At 33.8% G+C, this 20,162-nt stretch overlaps 1 protein-coding gene across 1 annotated transcript in view; it reads left to right on the plus strand.

Annotated features, from left to right (window-relative positions):
- ITSN1 (intersectin 1) overlaps positions 1 to 20,162 on the plus strand; it is a 128,261-nt gene that overhangs the window by 69,054 nt on the left and 39,045 nt on the right. The window contains 9 exon segments of the mRNA XM_040545357.1: positions 2,290 to 2,411; positions 5,573 to 5,633; positions 5,635 to 5,803; positions 7,121 to 7,242; positions 13,718 to 13,962; positions 15,366 to 15,525; positions 16,344 to 16,549; positions 17,232 to 17,314; positions 19,561 to 19,727. Of these exon segments, the coding sequence (XP_040401291.1) occupies positions 2,290 to 2,411; positions 5,573 to 5,633; positions 5,635 to 5,803; positions 7,121 to 7,242; positions 13,718 to 13,962; positions 15,366 to 15,525; positions 16,344 to 16,549; positions 17,232 to 17,314; positions 19,561 to 19,727 (1,335 nt within the window).

A 20,162-nucleotide genomic window follows, 5' to 3' on the forward strand; every position in this document is an offset into this window, starting at 1 on the left:
TGTTTTGCACGTGTGGAGACTTCTGTAGTCTACAGAAATTCAAAATACCGTTGAAAGCTGTTTTCCACATGGCAAACTGGGCCATTTTCTAACCTATATCCTTTCAGATAAATGCTTGCAAATCACTGAACTGCTAGTGTATTTATGGTTGTATATTTGTCCTTTGCACTTGTACATATTTTTTATATAAATAAGGGTTTGGGTGATCATACAAAGAAGATGGTGACTATGATTCCTTCAGAGAAATTAATTGGAAACAAGGGTCAAATCCTTTGTACCTCAATATATTACAAGTGTAACAATATTAAAGAAGCTGAGTTAATAACATACAGTTATTGGAAAAGACTGCTTACTATAGTTAGCATTACAGAAAAGTCTGGTGCAGGCCACATCTAGCTCCAGGAGCAGTTGGCCAACTGTGTGTTCACTGAAATATCCTAATCCCCTTATTTGCTCATTGTTCTTCATGGGCCAGCTACTAAGAAACCATTATGTTAAATATTGCTAATGCTTCTCCATTTTAGTATCCCTTTTCCTTAGTCCAAAATAAGGCTATGCATGAATGTTTATAACCATGGGCATTCAGGGTTTAAAAATTTTCCCAAAGGCACTATCCTGCCTGAATAATCATGGTGATTTCACAAGAGTAGTTTATTTTATATTCTGTAATATCTATTCTAGATCCTAACTATCTGCTAAGTTTTCATATGGCTATGGAAAATAATGATGATCATGAAATATAGTATTGCCCAAATTATCTCCATATTTCAATGAGTTTCATGGCCTTAGCAGAGTTTATATTAAACTTGTATAGGAACTGATTATCTCTTTAATGATGCTGAACTCAGTTTTCACTGAATTTAAAATTGAGGATCATTAAGAAAATGTGACTCAGGACTAGGACACTAAATGCAACTTAACTTTTTAAAACTTTCATTCATATATCCAAAATGTTTTAATACCTTGCAAAGGTCAAGTGCTACTCCTCTTAACAAGGTAGTTTTGACTTCATCTTAATATTTGATGTTGCACAGTGCAGTCTTTAAGCACTAATTCATGTATTAATTTCACTGACAGAAATTTTTAGAAACATAAATTTAATATGTAAATAAACGAGTATTAACTTTCAACTTGCATGAAAGCTAAGAAGTTACTAATAATTTTGTGCAATTATCTTATTGTGAAATTAACTCACTTTTCTGATTTGGGCCCATTGAATCACTTGATATTTATTTATTCTCTTATGCAATTTTATATGTTTTGGTTAATGAAGTCTTCGTTTGGCTAATCTGTAGATCATGAATTTCTGAAAAACTATCACGATACTTTCAAGATTACTTATTTCAGTGCCTGAGTAAATTAAGATAAAGCTTTTAAGGACACGAGAACTAAACAAACCTGCTCAATGTGAGTCATATTTCAATAAAAGCAGACATTACTAAGATACAGATTTGGAAACAATTTCCTGTTATAAACTTTCTCTGCATATTTTGTGTGTACTATTCTTTTTTTAATGTGGACTATTTTCAATGAAAATGATTCTTTTATTCCTTATAATAGTGAGGAGTTTAGACTCAAAATAGAAAAAATCTAGACTCTAGGTTACACAAAGAGATGCAAGATCTAACTGGTATTTCTGTTAATAGTAGATGTTCATGCAGAAAACAAATCTTTAGAAAATATGATGTTTTTGTTATTATTTGTATTCTAAATGTTTCAAGCATGTCTTTATAATTAACCAAAGGAAAACTGGCTTGTATTCGGATGAGTACTCTCTGTACCACAGTTTCATCCCAAAGTTGTTGCTTGAGGAATTCTATCTCCTGGACATAAAACAATCCTGAAGCTTCTTTAGTAAATCACCCTTAATTTCAATATAAAACCAACTAATTGAAGCACTTGCTATTATGAGCAGTTCATAAGCCAGATTTTTGTATGAAATCTAATAAATTCAACAATTCAGCAAATAAAATAAAACATAATTGACTGTTCAGATGAAACTTTGTCAAAGTTTTGTCAGCATTTTAGAGTTCCACTTTAAAAAAGGCTTACTTGTTTCTTAACTCTTTAACATCTAAGCTAATATAGTTAAAATTTAGGAAAATGTGAAATGGCTTATAGTCCTTTTAAACCTACCTTAAATGCCTGCCAATGCATTTGGCTATACTGAAAGTTTGAAGAGATATCCAACCATTTCCAATTTTTGTTGCCTCACAATGAAAATGTTACAGGGCCATTAATTGTGATTCACATGCTGTATGGTTACACATATTTTACTTTTTTGTCTAGGAGCTGAGAGAAATACATAACAAACAACAACTACAGAAGCAAAAGAACTTGGAAGCTGAGAGGTTGAAACAGAAAGAACAAGAAAGGAAGACAGAACTAGAAAAGCAAAAAGAAGCTCAAAGGTAACAAAATGCTCTATCTAGTTTATGCCCTTCCTGTGGAGATACGGGAGTGCAAAGCATTTTGCAAAAAAAGTCAAATAAGCTTTGTATTTCCAGGAACATTATCTGATCTCAAATAATATATTACTAAATGTCAAGAATATCTAAGACCTAGAACAAGTTTTGGTTCAGTGCAAATGACTTCTTTAGAAATGAAGTTTTTTTTTTTATCCTTGAATGAAATGTGTGTTTTGGAGATGAGCTTCTACATCTGTCTGTGACTCTTAACTGTCAACAGTACATACAGATTTCAGCAGCATTACTTAAAAGGTGTAGTGTACTTCTACATTTAGAGATAGAGCTAATGGCTTTTACTACACACCTTGGAAATAACTTTTAAAATGTATTTATAATATATTTATGTAAAATAAATGGCATATAGTCTAGCAAGCAGTTCTATTCTGACATAATTTATTTGTAGCTTCTTGATTAAATTTTTAGCAGTTTAGGGGTTTTTATGCTGTCAATCTGGGTAAACACTGGTCAAGAGATGAAAACAAAGGCCTGGGAACAAGGGATCTTAAATTATTGGTTATCGTATTACATGGATTACGATCTAAAGCAACCTGGTCGTCTGTGTTATTTCTTTGTGAGTCAAGTTAATTTTATATTTCAGGCAAACCAAAACAAGATCTCAATGAAAACCTCATCTTCAAACAGAAATCTTATACATAGAAAGTAGCTAAGTTAGGGTAATTCTTTAATTACTTGCATAGGGCTCGTGCCTTTAAGAATCTGAGGTATTGACTTCAGAAAAAACAAACTTTCTAAAAAAGCAAGAAATCAGTCCCCTACCCCTGAGATATATTTTCATCTGCTCTTCTCAATCCAGCAGCTAGAACAAACTTGATTTATATCTGTGGGAAGAATTAATTACTCTACTAGAAACATAATTAAAAATCATTTTCTAAAGCCCATCTGACTAAACTCACCAGGTAAGACACCACTGAAGTAAAAAAAAAAAACAAAAAAAAACATAAAACAAAAAAACCACTTTGTATCTGTATATGATGCAGCCTCAATGTTGCAACAAAACTGCTGAGTAATTGGCTCTGAATACTTTGCAAATGAACATGCCAAGGACAAATTCAGTGATTGAAAGAGGAGGTTGACAGAGCAGTGAATTTATTAAATTGACTTTACATTGAAGGCAGAAATGTATAGCAGTAGTTTGTAGAGGAGGAAGTAATATCCTCACTGGTATCTTAACCTATACTCACGCTATACTGATGTAGAATATTGAGATTGTATCAGCAATTTTGTTTTGAACCAAGGATGTTTTTTTTAGCTTCTAAGTTAGTAGTTGTCATCTTACACAGGTACTGAGTACCTTGGGATCTCTCAGAAAATGTTTTTGTCAACTCAAAACTTAAAATGACAGAAGACGATATTTGCCCTCTGGTGCCAACCTACCATTTGGAAAGTGAATTTTTACCCTTAAGTATGTTGGCGAGGAATTCTTGGCGCTCTTGGACAAAATATGTGCTATACAGTAGGCCAAGTCTGTAATGACCAATTTGTTGCCATGTGATTTTCACTAATTTTTTATTAAAAAGGTATTAAAAAGGTATTAAAAAAACATGGAAGTGGAACAGGTTACAGTACAAATCAAATCACCCTGTGTGTCTGTTACAACCCTTTAGTTATCTTTACCAGTACAAATTGTTTCTAGCAGACAATACTTACCCATTTTTTTCTTGTCCTCTGCCGGGGGGCGTAAAGGACTTGTTGGCTTTCACAATTAGGAATGTGAAATTTTCTGAGTAGTTCTGTAAGAGTACTGTGCGAAGCTGGTGGATATTTTTTTTAATTCCTTGCCCCACAGCAGGAAGATCAGGACTGCCATATTTTCTGATTACCACGTTTTTTTTCTGATTTGACTATTTTGTATCTTACCTAGAGATGTTTGTAGCTTTGAGAAAATAAGTAGAACCAATTTGTTTGAACAGTATTCCTGACTGCTTCCTGCATTTTAAAGCTAAAGTGAGTGCTGAGCAATAGAAATGGAAAAGTATAATTTGCTGCTTCTTGTGTTTCAGGGAAAACTGTAGAATTCATTGCTGAAAACATCTGGTGATAGTTGTAGTTGATATCTACAGTTCTAGATTAAATAAAAGGAATTGTGGGGCAAATGAAAATGGTAACCTGTATTGCTGATATAATGGGATGCTCAGATTGCTTGGGAAGAGATTATGAAAAGCAGCCTTACAGTTACAGGGTCCTGAAGGGCTTATTTATGGGTTCAAATTTTTTTTCTATATATGGTTCATTACTTAAAACAATTGCATTAGATTTGTGAATCTCATGGAAAACTATGAAAAGAGAATACACAAATATTGTTGAATCCCCAACTCTGATGTTGTTAAATTGAAGATCTGGGACTGAAAGTGTAAAGATACTGGATTGTATAAAGCTTATAATTTTCAGAGCACTGTAAGCTCAGTAAGAGACTGTTATAAAATACCTATATAAAGTTTCATACAGTAATTAGAAAAACATAGTTAAACATATATTTTCATGTCATTAAAGAGGAGAAGAAATCACAGTCTCGATAAAGAAGCAGTTAAATGGTTACAATTCAATCAATAAGTACAGTTACGCATTTAAAAATCTCTGAAAAACTCTGATGAGAAGAAATTGTGTTAAATGTTTTTTCCCTTCTTACATTCAGCTCCAAACCACAAGTATTTAATTTCTCAGTGTATGCTGAGGCCTTTTCAGAGTTCTGTGGAATTGTGTTGTAAAGGCATAGACTTCATATGTGAGTTAAAATAAAAAGTGATATTAAAGTTCATTTTTAGATGCAAAGACAAAACAGTTTAAAGTAATAGAGTCCTGCCATTAGTAGCAGGTTACACAGATTAGTGTTCTCTCACTTGTCTGAGTCACAGCTCTTTCTTTATCAATACATACAATCTTTGCCATCTAGGAGCCACTGTGTAAGAAAACGTTGTGGAGTGGTTGATAACTCAACAAATAAAATTACCAGATCTGGTAAGATATGCAAAAATCATAAGGAGTACACTTTATATTGTAGATTACACACAAGGACAAGTAACTTCTGTGGTCTTTTGTTTGATTGACTTAAAAAATAAAACAAAACACTTTTACTTGTCCAACAGACGAATCCAGGAGCGGGATAAACAACGGCTTGATCGAGTGCAACAAGAAGAAGAACTTCAGTGGCAAAAAAAAAAATCAGGAAGATGAGAAGCAAAAAAGGGAAGAAATAACCAAGAAGAAGGAAAGCGAGGATAAGGGGAAACAGGAAATCCAAGAGAAACTGAGTAAGCTTTTCCAACCACATCAAGACCCAGTCAAGCCAGCCGTCCAGGCTCCTTGGTCAAATGCAGGTAGAGGAAGAAATCAAGAAATGCTGTTGCACACGCCTTTTGAAGAACCATATGTTTCACAATTGAATTGTTCATTTTATTGAAATAAATCATGAATGGTTTGAGCTCTAAACTCCAAAAGGTTGTTCTCTTCTAGGCTTCAGTATTCCTAAAAGAATGTTGTTCAGCAGACAGAATAAAACACACGTCGATGAGACTCGAAGTGCACACTGAAGGAAGAATCTTAGATGTAAAATGGTCTAAGATGTTGACATAAGGTGTCAAAAATTACTGCTGCACTTCTCGTTACAAATCTTAAGAAATCTGGATTTTTTATAGCATCAGTGTGTCACTTAGCTATCCTTCTTCCTCTTCCCCTTTGACATGCATGTTGCTTACTGAACAAATGACCTGAAGTCTGTGATATAATCTTCTTCTGTTATGTGCGTAATCACTTTCAGCTGAGAGCTTTTTCTCTGCATTATAACCTGATTTTTGCCCATATTTGGAATCATGGTACTCTCTTAAGTGGCTTTGATTAATACACATGAGAATTGATAGGGAATGTAATATTTGTCTAAATACTCGATCAAAGGACTGCATAAAAGGGAAATTACCTTCTATCTTTTAGGACTAATCTGGAGTTGACTTTATCAATTATATATTCTTGTTAGGTATTATTTGGGCAAAATAGCAGAGGGCACTTCTGTGACAGAATACACAAATAGGAAGGAACTGCATTATATGAGAGAAATTTAGCTTATCTTTTTTTTCTCTATTCTTCTTTTCACTAGTAATGCATCTTTAATACAAGCATGTGATTTTTTAATACACCATCTGTAAGTGACCTCTTTTCAGCTAATCCGTGTGTGTTAGGACATTCTGAAACATCTTTTTTCAAAGTATAGTCAGGCTGAAATTGAGGCTGCTACATAAGCAGGCTCAAACTATTTGGCATACCACTGATACATGCAAGAACATTACAGTTTGAATTGAATCTATGGCTTACTGCTCAGATATAATCTACAAAATCAGTGATGCATTTGAGAAGTCATGTATGTTGCATTGTAAGTGCATGATTCTTTTTACAAATAATCGTGTACATCATGTTAGTTAAAATATAGTAATATTATACATGATATTAAGAAGAGAAAATAGTAAGCAATCAAATTTTAAAACGTGCTTTTTCCTATTTCCCCATGTGTAAAAGGATAATATACTTTCTACAGACAATGTAAGGTTTGTTTTTTTTGTATCCACTTTTGCCTCATTTTTCAAGTCTGTAAAAATAATGCCTTTTCTTTTTTCTTTTGTATCTGTGTTTTTTTCTTTGCTCAGAAAAAGCTCCTCTAACAATTTCTGCTCAGGAGGATGTAAAAATAGTGTATTATAGAGCGCTGTATCCTTTTGAATCAAGAAGCCACGATGAAATCACTATTCAGCCTGGCGACATAGTCATGGTAAGAAAGGATTGTGATATTTAAAAAATTTCTTTTTTCTTTTTTTTTTTTTTTTCACTTGTGTGAGAAGAATTATATATGGCAGTATTTTTTTTTACAAAGTTGTGAAAAATATTTCAGTGAATATCAAAATATATAGGATGTGATATTGCAGATTACCTATTACAATAACATATAGCTTCTTAGAATTCACTGTAATGTAAAGTTTAAACATAATCTATGAGTAGATCATGTCAGTTGTAGTATGCTGAGCTGTGTGTGTTTGAGGTGCAAAGTGTTTGAAAATGTTCCTATACAAAAGTTGTAATTGTGAAAGGTTTTTTGTCCTTCAAGGTACCTAGGGGTTAAAGTTACTGTTATTTTCTATTGAGAGAGTGGCTGCTATGGGTTAAATCAAAAACTGGCTTTGATAAATAAAGTGTGTTTCTAATAAGAAATTTACTTTTTTTATAGGAGTAGTACAAGAGCAGTGTTAATTTTTTTTTTAATTGCCTTTATTAAGAAAATGTGATGTCCAGTGTAATACCAAGTGAAACAATCATACTAAGCTACAAGATGGCTACACTTCTGTCAGAATCCCATAAATATTAGCGAAGTCTTTGTAGGGTAGTAATTCTGGATTTTTTTCTACAGCTCTTTTGATGACATTTTTTGAGATAAGGACCTAATTTAATTGTAACTTGGAATTATTTCTGTAATTACTCTGTACTTATTTTTTGCTTTTTATCTACTTAACTGTTTTGTGAGACACTTTAACATTTATTTTCAAGAGGGTATAAAGTAGATAAAATGTCATTTCAAAAAAAAAGGAAACTTCAAAACCTAAGCATTTGATTGCAGGTGTGTTGATACAGAAGCATTTCCATTCATTTTTAAAATAGATGATGAGATAATGGAATATGGGCTGCCTATAAATGTTGTATTAAACTTCATATTCTCTAAAGCTGTCTTCTGCTTTTGTGCATAACTGTGTTTTTAAATTACAATTCTGTTGTTAAGGACTGCAGTATTAATATTAATAACTGGCTAGTATGATCTTAGCATGCTCATGTCTATTCATAATGAAAATGCCCGGTGTGGAAATTAAATGCTATCTTGTTCACTGTGGAAAAGCATATTCATTATAGTGTTCCAAAAATATTTTAAGAGTCATTGCATTTTGACACAGTTCAGTAATAACGGATTTTAGAAAAAAAATACCCTTTGTAGACTGTCATAAATTGTAATGATATCTGTAAAAGAAATGCATCTATTCTAGGGAGATGAGCCCTCATCCCTCATCCTTTTTTTGTTGTTGTTGTTGATTCAGCTGTGTCACAATGAGGTATTTGTGACATTAGAATCTGCTTCTGGAAATTAAGTGAATCCTGTATTAGCAGCAGTACTGAATGACTCAGGAAGAGGTCCAATCCCATTCTGAATAAAATTGCAATGTGCTATTATTCTTCATCAAGAAATAGTATTGATCAGTCAGCTGTTAAATTAGAGAGGATATAGGTACATGGGTCTCCTTGGGCTCTCGGAAAATGCTGTATCTCTCTTTCTTGGGAAATAGATTGTAGCCTAGACATATAAGTAAACTTTTTTTTTTTTTTTCATGAGGAAAAGTGCTCACTATGAAGTAGACTCACATGGAAATACCATTTTGCCAAAAATATGTGATTTTAAGGAGCACTTCACACATTTTAAATAAAGTCTTTGGTACAACATAAGTTTTCCTATATGTTCTTTTAGCTTACTCTAGAAAAGAATATTCTCTAGCTCAGTTTTCTTTATTTAACATACTTTTAACAATAATTAAACCTGATGACTAATTCTTGTGGGATTTATCTCCTGCTCTGTAGTAATTGCTTAAATGGGCTACTCTTAGAAAATATAAGTAAAACACTTTTGTGAAATGTGTTATAATTCTGCCTTGCTTTAAATCATTGCTTTCCTGATGGAGGTTAAAAGGGAATGGGTAAGTGTGCCATATGACTGTTAGGAAGTCTATGCAATTTATTCATTTTCATAAATACAGATTTTGTTACCATGTAGTTTACTTGTTTTTGAGTTTATGTAGGATAAAGTAACAAATAACTCACATTGTCAAAAGTAATCTAAGTACAATGGACCAGAATTTACTTTTGATAATGGGCATTTGGATTCCTAGACTCTTATCTGTCCTTAAGTGTTTGTCATGTTATGTGGGTCTACAAGGTTTGAGTCAGTTACGTCTTTTGGAAAATAATGATTTACAAGCTTACATGTTAAAGTGTGTCTGATGTTTCATTTATGACATAAATGCAACTCTGTAGTTAAGCTGACCTGTGCAGTTAGGAGTTTACTGTGTGCAACAAGAAAAATTTTGTTAAGAGTAATTGTGTTGTAATGTAGGTGACTTTAGTATATACCCATTTTAACGCTATAAATGGCTTTGTCTGTGCAGGCCTGTGAAATCGTGTCCTGTATCATATAGATATACAGGAGATATTACCCAAACTGTCACTGCTATGAGCAAAGAATCCAGCTGAAGCACACATCCATTGACAGAGCACATGGAAATCAGGCCTAAATCCTGGATTTAAACAGGACTGCAGAATTCATTATGTCAGAATGACTTGAGACTTTAATAGGTGTATAGCTTGTAAATAGCATTTGACAACAGTGTAATATACTTTCACACTGCGCATGAATGTTGAGGTATGTCTTGATAGGAATGAAGGAGAAGAAAGGCTTCGTTCTGAAAGAAGTATTTGCAAAAGTGTAGATGAGGAGAGCTTTCTTCTGCTTTACTTTCCAATACACGTGCTAGCTATCTGTAGGACTGATATGTGTGAAATGGTTTAGAGAATGTGTGGGGTGTGGGCTGTATTTTTAAAAAACACTTTTACTTTTTGATTAAAGGATTTTTGTATCTTAACTTTCTGCTTTCTCTGCTTCTTACCTTTTTACGTACTTGAAATAACTTCCACTGTAAGACTGTAATTCCTTTCACTATGTAGATTGATTTATAACCCTAACTATAAGTTAACCAAGCTTTTGTCTGGGAACAAAATATATTCTGAGCCAAGAAAGCCATGCCTGGTTCAGGGCTGTCTATTCAAGAACTTATGTTTCTATTATGTGTATGGGTATGTGTATGCGATGTGTAGAATTCTTTTCCTTTGGATAGCTCTGTGACAAAACAAGTCCTGCTGGCATTTGCTGCTGTTAGGGTCCATCTTGGAGTAAGTGAATGGATTCTGTTGTTATTGGCACTCTTTGATATAATTCAGCTTGTTTAAATAAACTTAAGAATAATTCAGTGAAATACAGTTGAATTACTGAGTTACTGAACTGCAGTGGCTCTGATAGTAGAACATAAGTTAAATAGAAAGTTCATAAAAGAAGCTTAAATGGGAAGTCTAAGTCAATTTCATAATGGTAGTTTGTTGTCAGTTTTGTTGGCTGTTGATTGTGAAAGTTAGAAGGACTGTTCTTTGTATTGGGTACATAGGCAGCCTTGTTGTGTTAGACCCTGCGTAGGCGTAATCAGCATATGGCCTCTGGCGTGCAGAGCTTATATTCAGCATTGTACTAGGAAATCCAGTATTCTCCGAGTAGCTAGATCAAAGGCCTACACATGAAGTAGAATTAAAATGATGATATGATAGGTAGTTAAACAAAACAGACTATGATACTCTGGTTAGCTTTCATTAAATACTTTTTTGAGAGTATTAGGTTTTGAATTCATATGTAGAATTAATTGCTACTGTAAAGCAGGACTTCTGGTTTTGTGTACATGAACTGCTAGTGATACGCAAGCCAGCTCAAAGTAGAGTAGGCCTCTGCAAAGCTGACAGAGATATTAACTGTACCTAATGCTTCTGTTGCTAAGAGTTGTATTGCTGTTACCTCTGTCAATTGTTGTGTTGAACCACAGGGAATGAGAATTTGTAAGCCGTGGCTCTAAAGTAAGTTAAATAAATGAAAAATACATGCTGTAATTCAGTGTTCGGGTGTACATTTAAAGTGTAGTTGTATTTTGAAAAAAAAATAGTCTGGAATAAAATTCTGTTGTAGGGACTTGGGATGGTGGGTGTAAAAATATAAGGAAATTGGAACAAATTAATTTTTAAAAGGTTCGAAGGGATATATTTAAAGTTCTAGTACTGTACTACAAAAAGAGATGCAGATTATATTTTATATTAATGACTGAGAGAACATTTTTTATGAATTATAAAGTGAAAATGATCTTTCAAAGTGTCTTTTCATGAGTATATGATGAAAACCTAATTTGACTAAATAAGCATACATTTGAGTATCCTAAGCTGTTTTAAGAATTATTTTAACTTAAACTCTTCTAAGGAGACATTAAATTAGTTGCTTTCAAAATCTCTTTGGTATTTTTTTTGTCTGCTTGTACAAAACATTTTTTTCTGAAAACTCACAGTGGTTTTTGTATTGCTGTGATTTGTTTCAAGGATGTCCATTTTAGAAGGTCATGGTAACAGATTTTCGGTCTTTCAGTGCTTATTCTTTTGTATATTAATGATTCTAGTTACTACCTGAAAACTGAATGAGAGTCAAAACTATGTGTGTATTATTACTGTTTAGATTTTAAACTTTGCGTCAGGTTCTGATAGTCCATTTCTCGCTCGCTCTCCCAAGATTCACCCTCTGCTGTGACCTTCCATCACTCATACTGCTTCTCTAGCAATCCTATTCAGTGCTGCAGTGGAAATTTTGCTCTGCACTGCAGTAAAACCACTTTGAACCGGTCAAGCATGTACTCCATTCATTTTGCTTTGAGTTAATAGGGACTGAGACAGAAGATGGGTGCAACAAAAAGCAGAAATAATGGATTGTTTTGCGCCAAAAGAGGAGTGTGGGATAGAAATTACAATAGTAGGCAGTCAAAAAGTCAACACATGAAGTAAAGCAAAGCAATCTATCAGCAGCTCAAATGAGTAACCCAGGGACAATCAGAGGCAGAGGCTTTGCTGCTTCAGTTTGAGTCACTTCTCTGCAAAACAATGTTCCCACCCTTATGTAAAGCGACTCGTTTACACCATTGCCACAAATAGTTCTTTTTGCCACTGTTCCTTTTTTTTTTTTTTTGGCAAACAAACAGCTGATCAGTTTATATTGTTAAAATTAATAGAATAAATAGATAGGTGTGTTTCCAACTGTCAGAGCAACTAGCTTGAGATACTACCGTATGCCATTGCTGTATAATGTCATTATATTCTGAGAACCCCAATGTCTGAAAAGGATACTATTGCTAATTCCTTAGCTCACGAAGCATACTGTTAACAACAAATCCTTCAAGATGATAATGGATGCTTGGGAGGTAGGGTCAAGTGATTTCAAATTATAGATTTAAGCATCTCTCAATGACTGCTGTACTGTTAACTGCACCAGTAAACTCTTGATTTATGCTCTCATTTGAAACTTCTAAGTATTTTAAAATACTGATTACTACTGGAGTAAACGGATGAGAGAAATTCTTGCCAAAAACAGTCCTTGTGTAGGGCTAGTCATTTGACTTTTCATTACTAGCCTGGTTTTACTGCTGACTTGATCATTGCTAGGGAAATCTGCAGCTATGCACAGCAGATAGTTGTAGATAGTAGATATTATTTACATGTAAAAGGTGCAAGACATATTTGTATATAAGGGTTTGCTTAAACCCTTAAAACTGAAATTCTTTTAGAGTATCGAAGAGGTTAGATGGCTAGATCACCAAACTTACCATAATTATTATAATTACCCCTAATAAAATTACTGCCTTTTTTCTTTAAAAAAAGTTTCTGCAGCCTCCAGATGCCTTGTCAGTGTTTAACCGTGCTATCAATTCATGAGTCATGAGGGGTAGCAATGGTGAATTATTTTTCTTCTGCAATTCTTTCTTACTGTGGAATTAATTTGAATAAATACATTAGATTTGTTTTGTTTTGTTTTGTTTTGAATTTGTTTGACAGGGGTTAATTTTAATATGCTGTGTTTCTGTTCTATTTTCTGAAAAAGGAAATCTAGGGAAACTTGTTAAAATCTGCATGTTGCATTAATTAAACCAGAAATAGCAATATTTAATGGAGTCTCCAGAACTAATATCTCTAAGTCTGGTTTACTGTGACAGACTTTCAAGCAACTGTTTAAAAACCCATGCTTGGCTTATGCATTAGGGCTGAAATGAACCTTTTTATACCTCATCACCAAGAAAACCTTTTTGATTTTTGAAAAAAATGAATTGCAAAGCAGTGTTGCATTGCAAAATGTTTCTTCAGCTATTGATATGCCATAGAAGGAATAGCTGACAACATAATCCTCCAACAGTACATTTAATAATAACAACAAAATTCTACATAGGTGGAACTTGTGTTTATAATGAAGGTATAATTTCTCTGTAAGTAAAGAAAGTTAATTACTGTGGATGAAAAGGATTTTATGTCAAGTAAAAATTCCATTTATATGTTATGTTTCTTAACCTTCTAACTTAATGCATCTACAGGTGGATGAAAGCCAGACTGGAGAACCAGGGTGGCTTGGTGGAGAATTGAAGGGAAAAACTGGATGGTTCCCTGCAAACTATGCAGAGAAAATACCTGAAAATGAAGTTCCAGCATCTGTAAAACCAGTAGTTGAGGCTGCTGCTGCACCTAAAGTTTCTGTGCATGAAACAACTACATCACTAGGAACTCCTGCATCTACAGAGTGCACTACAACTGCCAATAACTGGGCAGACTTCAGTTCAACGTATGTTTGGGTAGTGATTATCACCTCAAATGTGCTTGAGTCTTTTTTAATCAACTGGATTGTGGTGGGCAGTTAGCACAGAGTACACAGATTGCAAAACAAAACAAAAAAATTGCTCCCATCATGTCTGTCTGAGCAGTAGAGAAGGACACATCACAAATGGGAGACATTTCTAAGTGAGGATGGTGACACCATGGTAGAAATCCCAAGAAGTTCACCTTTCTTATCTTTTACTGATTGACGTCAACCCTCATTGAAGGTTTCCAACTTGGATTATGCAAAATAAGTTAATGACAGAGTTAAAATAAAAAGATGATTTATTAGTTCCTTATCACTACATTAATAAGGCTGATAGAAGTAGAACGTGTCCTTCCAAAGATGTCTTATTAACTTTATACAGTATTGATCAACCATTCAAAATTTTCATCAAGTAGGTTGCAGTAGTACTACTGGATATTTAAACTTCTTCTGTTCTACTAAAAAAAGTACTTATCTCAGAGGTGAGGGAGGGATAAGACTAAATATTGAGGTTTCTGAAGATGTTTGGCATGTATGTGCTTTATTGTTTTTAAATAAACAGTGCTTCAGTTTCAATACCCAGAATATTTATACTAATATGACATGACATATTTATACTAATATGACATATACTAATTGACAAGATACGGGTTAGTGATGTTTGTGGCCTTCGGGCACTATTATATTCAGGGTGGGCAAAAATTGATTATTCCAACTAATAGCACAAGAAACAGTTAAAGACTTAGATTTAAGCTGTGTGTTTTGTTCATGCTCCTAGAGGTCAGGGAATTTTGTTCATTTAAGAGGGTATTTTGAGGTGGATCTTGAGATTTGGTAGACATTTTGAAGGACAAGAGATAGCATAAAAAGGATAAGAGGTAGCATAAAACTAAAAAGCTGAAAAAAGTCTATAGGAGATAATTTTAAGAAGAAAAAAAAAGGTAAGGATTTTAATAGTGAAAATAAGCAGCAGCAATATGATGCGTAAGTGACATGCAGGTATGAAGATTTCAAACCAGTTTTGTACTGAATTATGACTATTTTCTATTAAGTTAACTCTTTACACTGCACATAATATAGGCTGTACTACTTACTATTTTCATTGTATTGGAGCACACCTAAAAAATGAAATTAAGGAATAGCTGGCTGTAAATGAGCAAGGACAAGCGACTGTTCTTAGAGATCGCCTTTTAGAGATATATTTATTATAACCCTATGTTTGATTGCACTACTTCCACCTGAGAGTTAAGCTGCTAATAACTCATGGAATATTCAACTACAAGAAAGAAACCTAGAATATAGACTTTATTTCTGTACAATCTTCCCACATGAACATTGTTATTCACCTGAAAATAATAGGAATAATGTCATTTGCTTATTTTCAGATGGCCAACAAACACTAATGAGAAACCAGAGACAGATAACTGGGATGCCTGGGCAGCTCAGCCGTCTTTGACTGTTCCCAGTGCAGGGCAGTTGCGGCAGCGATCAGCTTTCACTCCTGCCACTGTTACAGGATCATCTCCCTCTCCTGTCTTGGGTCAGGTGAGTAGCTATGTTCATTAAAACTGTTCTGACCCAGCATGAACTTCTGGAAAGCAAAGAGAGAACACTGGCAGTTAAAACAGTCCTCTGGTGGTGAACTATATCGGTTTGGAGTGATAAAGAGTCAGTGGAAGTGGCACAATTTAACATGAAGAGGCTGCTATGCTGTGCTGGCTTTTTACAACTGTGGTGGTCCAGTCTTAATGTTTTGGCAGGGTGCTATTTTTGGGTCACTTCCTTTGGCTTTTATTGAATCACATGAAACAACCTTTGTTCCAAAGTGGATTATGTGGTTAAGTGGTATAGCAATGGCAAAGCTTCACATCAGATGAGTTCAGTCCATCCGTTAAGGCACTACATTTTCCTCAACTGGACATTCTGTTCTTGTAAGCTAATGTGTTGTTCTGAAAAATGCTAAATACCTTAGTGTCTTAGAGCAAAACAAAAAAGTTGGAATATACAATACATGACTTGCAGCAAAGCATCATTTTCCATAAAGTTTACTTCAAACACTGCCAAAATAGCTTCATCAAGGTTTAAGACGTATATCTTAATTGTAAAACTTGTAAAAAGGCGAAAACCCCGATAATTTTGCATTGTAGTGTTTACACATTAACAGATAGAAATGTAGGAGGACTTTGAACATTTCTTGTATTATTTTGTAATTTTAATTGACATATTTTGCTTTATACAGCTGAGGAAAAGTCTATGTATTTTGTTGCTATATAAGTAGCATAAGAATAAAATTACTTAAGGAACTTTCTTTATGAAAGGTGGTGCATGACTGACTACTCTCTCTTTATTCAAAACTGAATTAGGGCGAAAAAGTGGAGGGACTTCAAGCCCAGGCTTTGTATCCTTGGAGAGCGAAAAAAGACAACCACCTTAATTTCAACAAAAATGATGTCATCACAGTATTAGAGCAGCAAGATATGTGGTGGTTTGGAGAAGTTCAAGGACAAAAGGGGTGGTTTCCTAAGTCATATGTGAAGCTTATTTCAGGCCCCATTAGGAAGTCAACAAGGTATTTTATTTACTTTTACCATACTTTATGTCTATAATGCAATGGTTAAATAAATATGAAGAGTTGCACACTTGAGTTTTAAAGTTTGGAATCTACTCTGTAAAAATAATTTTATGCAACTCTTCTCTGGGGTGTTTTGACCTCCAACTGTAAAAGTTCAGGTTAGGAATATGTAAGCTGACCTCAGTTCTCCTTGCACAATGCATCACCAACAAAGATCTAAAGCTTAATAAATTCTTAATTTTATGTGACTTGCAACTAAAAAAATAATATTTTGGATATTATGAATTACATCTATGTAAGTCTTAGCTTATCTTTCCCCAAAATAAAAAGATATACCTCAAAGCTTAATCACTTACCATTACTCTTGGAGGATGAAACAATCAGAATCTGGTTCTGTGTAATGTGAAGGCAACATTAACATTAGTTAAATAAGTAAGAATGATTTTAGATTTTTTTCTCTCTTGAGGGAAAAGAGGAGATGTAGCAATTTGTATATTTAATGCAATTACCTAATTTTAACCATGACTAGCCATTGTACGTAGAAGCTTTAATTTGTAAATTCACTATTTCTATTTAAGGGAATTGCTTATGAATGTATATGCATATTCTAGTTTTAAAATACAGTAAGCATCTTCTGAAGAGGTTTAATTTCTTAAATAACCGTTATTCTCTTCTAAAGCATGGATTCTGGTTCTTCAGAAAGTCCTGCTAGTCTGAAAAGAGTAGCATCACCAGCAGCAAAAGCAACTATGTCAGGTGAAGGTAAGCGTTCCAAACTGAATAGCACTAACAGTATTTTACTACATAATGAAATATAAGCAGTCTACATATTACCAGAAACAAGCCTACAATCAACAAAACAAGCCTGTTTTAAGATTAGGCCTGTTAAAATTGAAGTGCAAATCAGTTTGCTTCTAGAATGATTTAAAATGATTATAGTAAGAATTTGTATATGTTTATGTAGAAAAAATAATTTCACATGCTAGTAAAATTTCTTCTACTGTTCCATACATAAATATTTTGGTAACCAATGGAAGTGTTTAGGATGTTTGTTTGCAGAGGTCCAAATAAACACATCCCTATATATGCTTCATGATGTCAGGAATTATTAATAGGTGCCTCAATTGCACTCAAAACTCATTTCCAGTGTTTCACTAAAACTGTAATTTCTTTAATTGAAAGTTGTGATCCGTATGGCCAAGGCTACCCCTCATTTTTAGGTATCGAGCATGGGGCACAGATGATTGTCAGGTTTCTGGAGGGTTTTTAAAAACTTGCATTCCTGGTTGCTACTGCTCTTCAACTGGAGGTTAATGCCTCCATATGAGCTGTGTTAACAGACTGTGGGCACTCTTAATCCACTTCAGTGCAGTGCCAGCTAGGTTAATTTAAATTACAGAGTAAATCAATTAATCTAAATATAGTTTACAAATGAACATTTTTATATAATCTCTACAGAACACCTGAAGCTTTTCAACTACAATTCTACATGCAATTTCAAGTGAAAGAATCTCTTTGGTTACTGATGTACTTAATTTGCCACTGGCATTGAGCACTAGAGAAATTAAAAGAAGAGAATGTTAAAGATCTATCCAAAATGGAAAGTGAGATAATCAGTTATTTCAAAATATAACTAATCTGGCTTGCTATATATTTCAGGAAATGCAATTTAGAAATGCTATTTTTTTTAAACATGGAATATCTCAGGTTATATGTTAGTATTAAAAGGGAAGACAACTTTTATAAAAACATGTCCAAAAAGCTGTATTTTTAAGAAATAATCACACAGAATCACACAATGGTTGAGGTTGGAAGGGACTTCTGGAGATCATCTAGTCCAATCCCCTACCAAGCAGGGTCACCTAGAGCAATAGAATAGAAGATGCTAAATCCATATTTCATTAGGTGTAGAGGATTTAAGAGAATGTATATGCATTTAACATACTTTATGAATTTTAATGTATGTGTCTACATGTGTACAAACAGATCTATGTGTTCTTCAACTGCAGTGATTAGACAAACCATATCTTATCTTTCATTAAGGATGGTAATTGTGGTTTGAATTCTTGCTGAACTTCAGTAATAAAGCTGAGGTTTTTGGTCAGATTTAGTGTTCAAGCAAATAGAACAGTTGTCAGCTGTAATGGAATACTTGCATGTTTTTGTCAAGTGTTCATGAAAGTCTGCCTGAAGTATTGTGAACTGCTCTTACTTCCAGAGTCGGTCCTAGAAACAGATTATATAATAGTCAGTGATCTATTTTATGCCCCACATCAAGTGTGATAATGCTCAGTTAAAGAAGAATGTTATCAAGCTGTATAAAAATGTTACTGGATTGTCTGAAATTCTTCGTAGTTCTCTGTGTAGAGTTTTTTCATGTAGTTCTGTGATTCAATTATGCATTGCGTTTCTCAACGTCAGTCTACATTAGTGTTTTTGCACTTGAATACTAAGTAGTTGACTGTGTTTTAACAAAACAGAACACATTCAGGCTTTGTCTTGACATTTCCCAGCCATCTGTTGCATAAGATGCAAAGAGATGTGTGCCCTTCATGCAAAGCCTCAAGTAATGAAAGAATTCATTGTACATGAGAGCCAAACAGCATATGTAAGATGAAGACTGTATCTACAGATGTTTGGTTACTGAGATTTTTCTGTCCCCGAGACTGAAAATGCTAGTAATCATCACAAAACAGAAACCATTGAGAAATGTGCTCAAAGTAGTTTCTGATATAAACTAATAATGCATGTAAATTTAAATTGTACTTGCAAATTACTTTATCAAAAAGATTCCTTCCCTCGAGCCGCCTCCTGATAGCTTGTATTTAGTTTTGCTCTGTAAGATTTCATTTTATGTATTAAATATTGAGGAATTATCAATAAAGTATTTAATAAATTTATCTTCTATCTAGCCTTTGGATAGACAATATTATATTAGGTTTTGCAAATGATAATTGAGCAGTTTATCAAGTGTTTTCCCATGTTCTGTATTTATTTTCCTCTTGCAGAGTATGTTGCTATGTATACTTATGAGAGCTCTGAACAAGGAGACCTAACCTTTCAGCAAGGTGATATGATTCTTGTGACAAAGAAAGATGGTGACTGGTGGACAGGAACACTGGGTGATAAATCAGGAGTATTCCCATCTAATTATGTGAGACTCAAAGATTCTGAGGTAGAGTCATTGAATTGTTATAAAATTGAGTTGGGGGGAGATACATTTTATTCGGTGTTGCAGTGATAGTTGCAAGTCAGTGGTACATAAGGGAATGAAAAATATTTACTGAATGTGAAGTTGGAAAAAAGCAAAAATAATTACATTTCACAACATAAGTTCTTAAGTAACATTGCAAACCATTTATGAAAATGACTCTTGCATATGTTAGCAGTTAACTTGGCAGTTTTGTAGAGACAAGTCAAAATAGCTGTGATTACTTGGTTTTCCAGGTAAGTTTTTAATGACTGAGTTGTATCTTACTGCTATTTTCTTTAAAAAGATAGTAAGGGAAATACTTCAGTTTATTATCTTTTTTTTTTCTGTATTTATTACAGTGTTCTTGCAGTCCAGGGGAAAAAATTTGGCAACAAAACTTAGCTAACTGCTAAATTT

This window comes from Cygnus olor, chromosome 1 (genome assembly GCF_009769625.2).
Source record: "Cygnus olor isolate bCygOlo1 chromosome 1, bCygOlo1.pri.v2, whole genome shotgun sequence".
Classification (NCBI taxonomy): Eukaryota; Metazoa; Chordata; class Aves; order Anseriformes; family Anatidae; genus Cygnus; species Cygnus olor.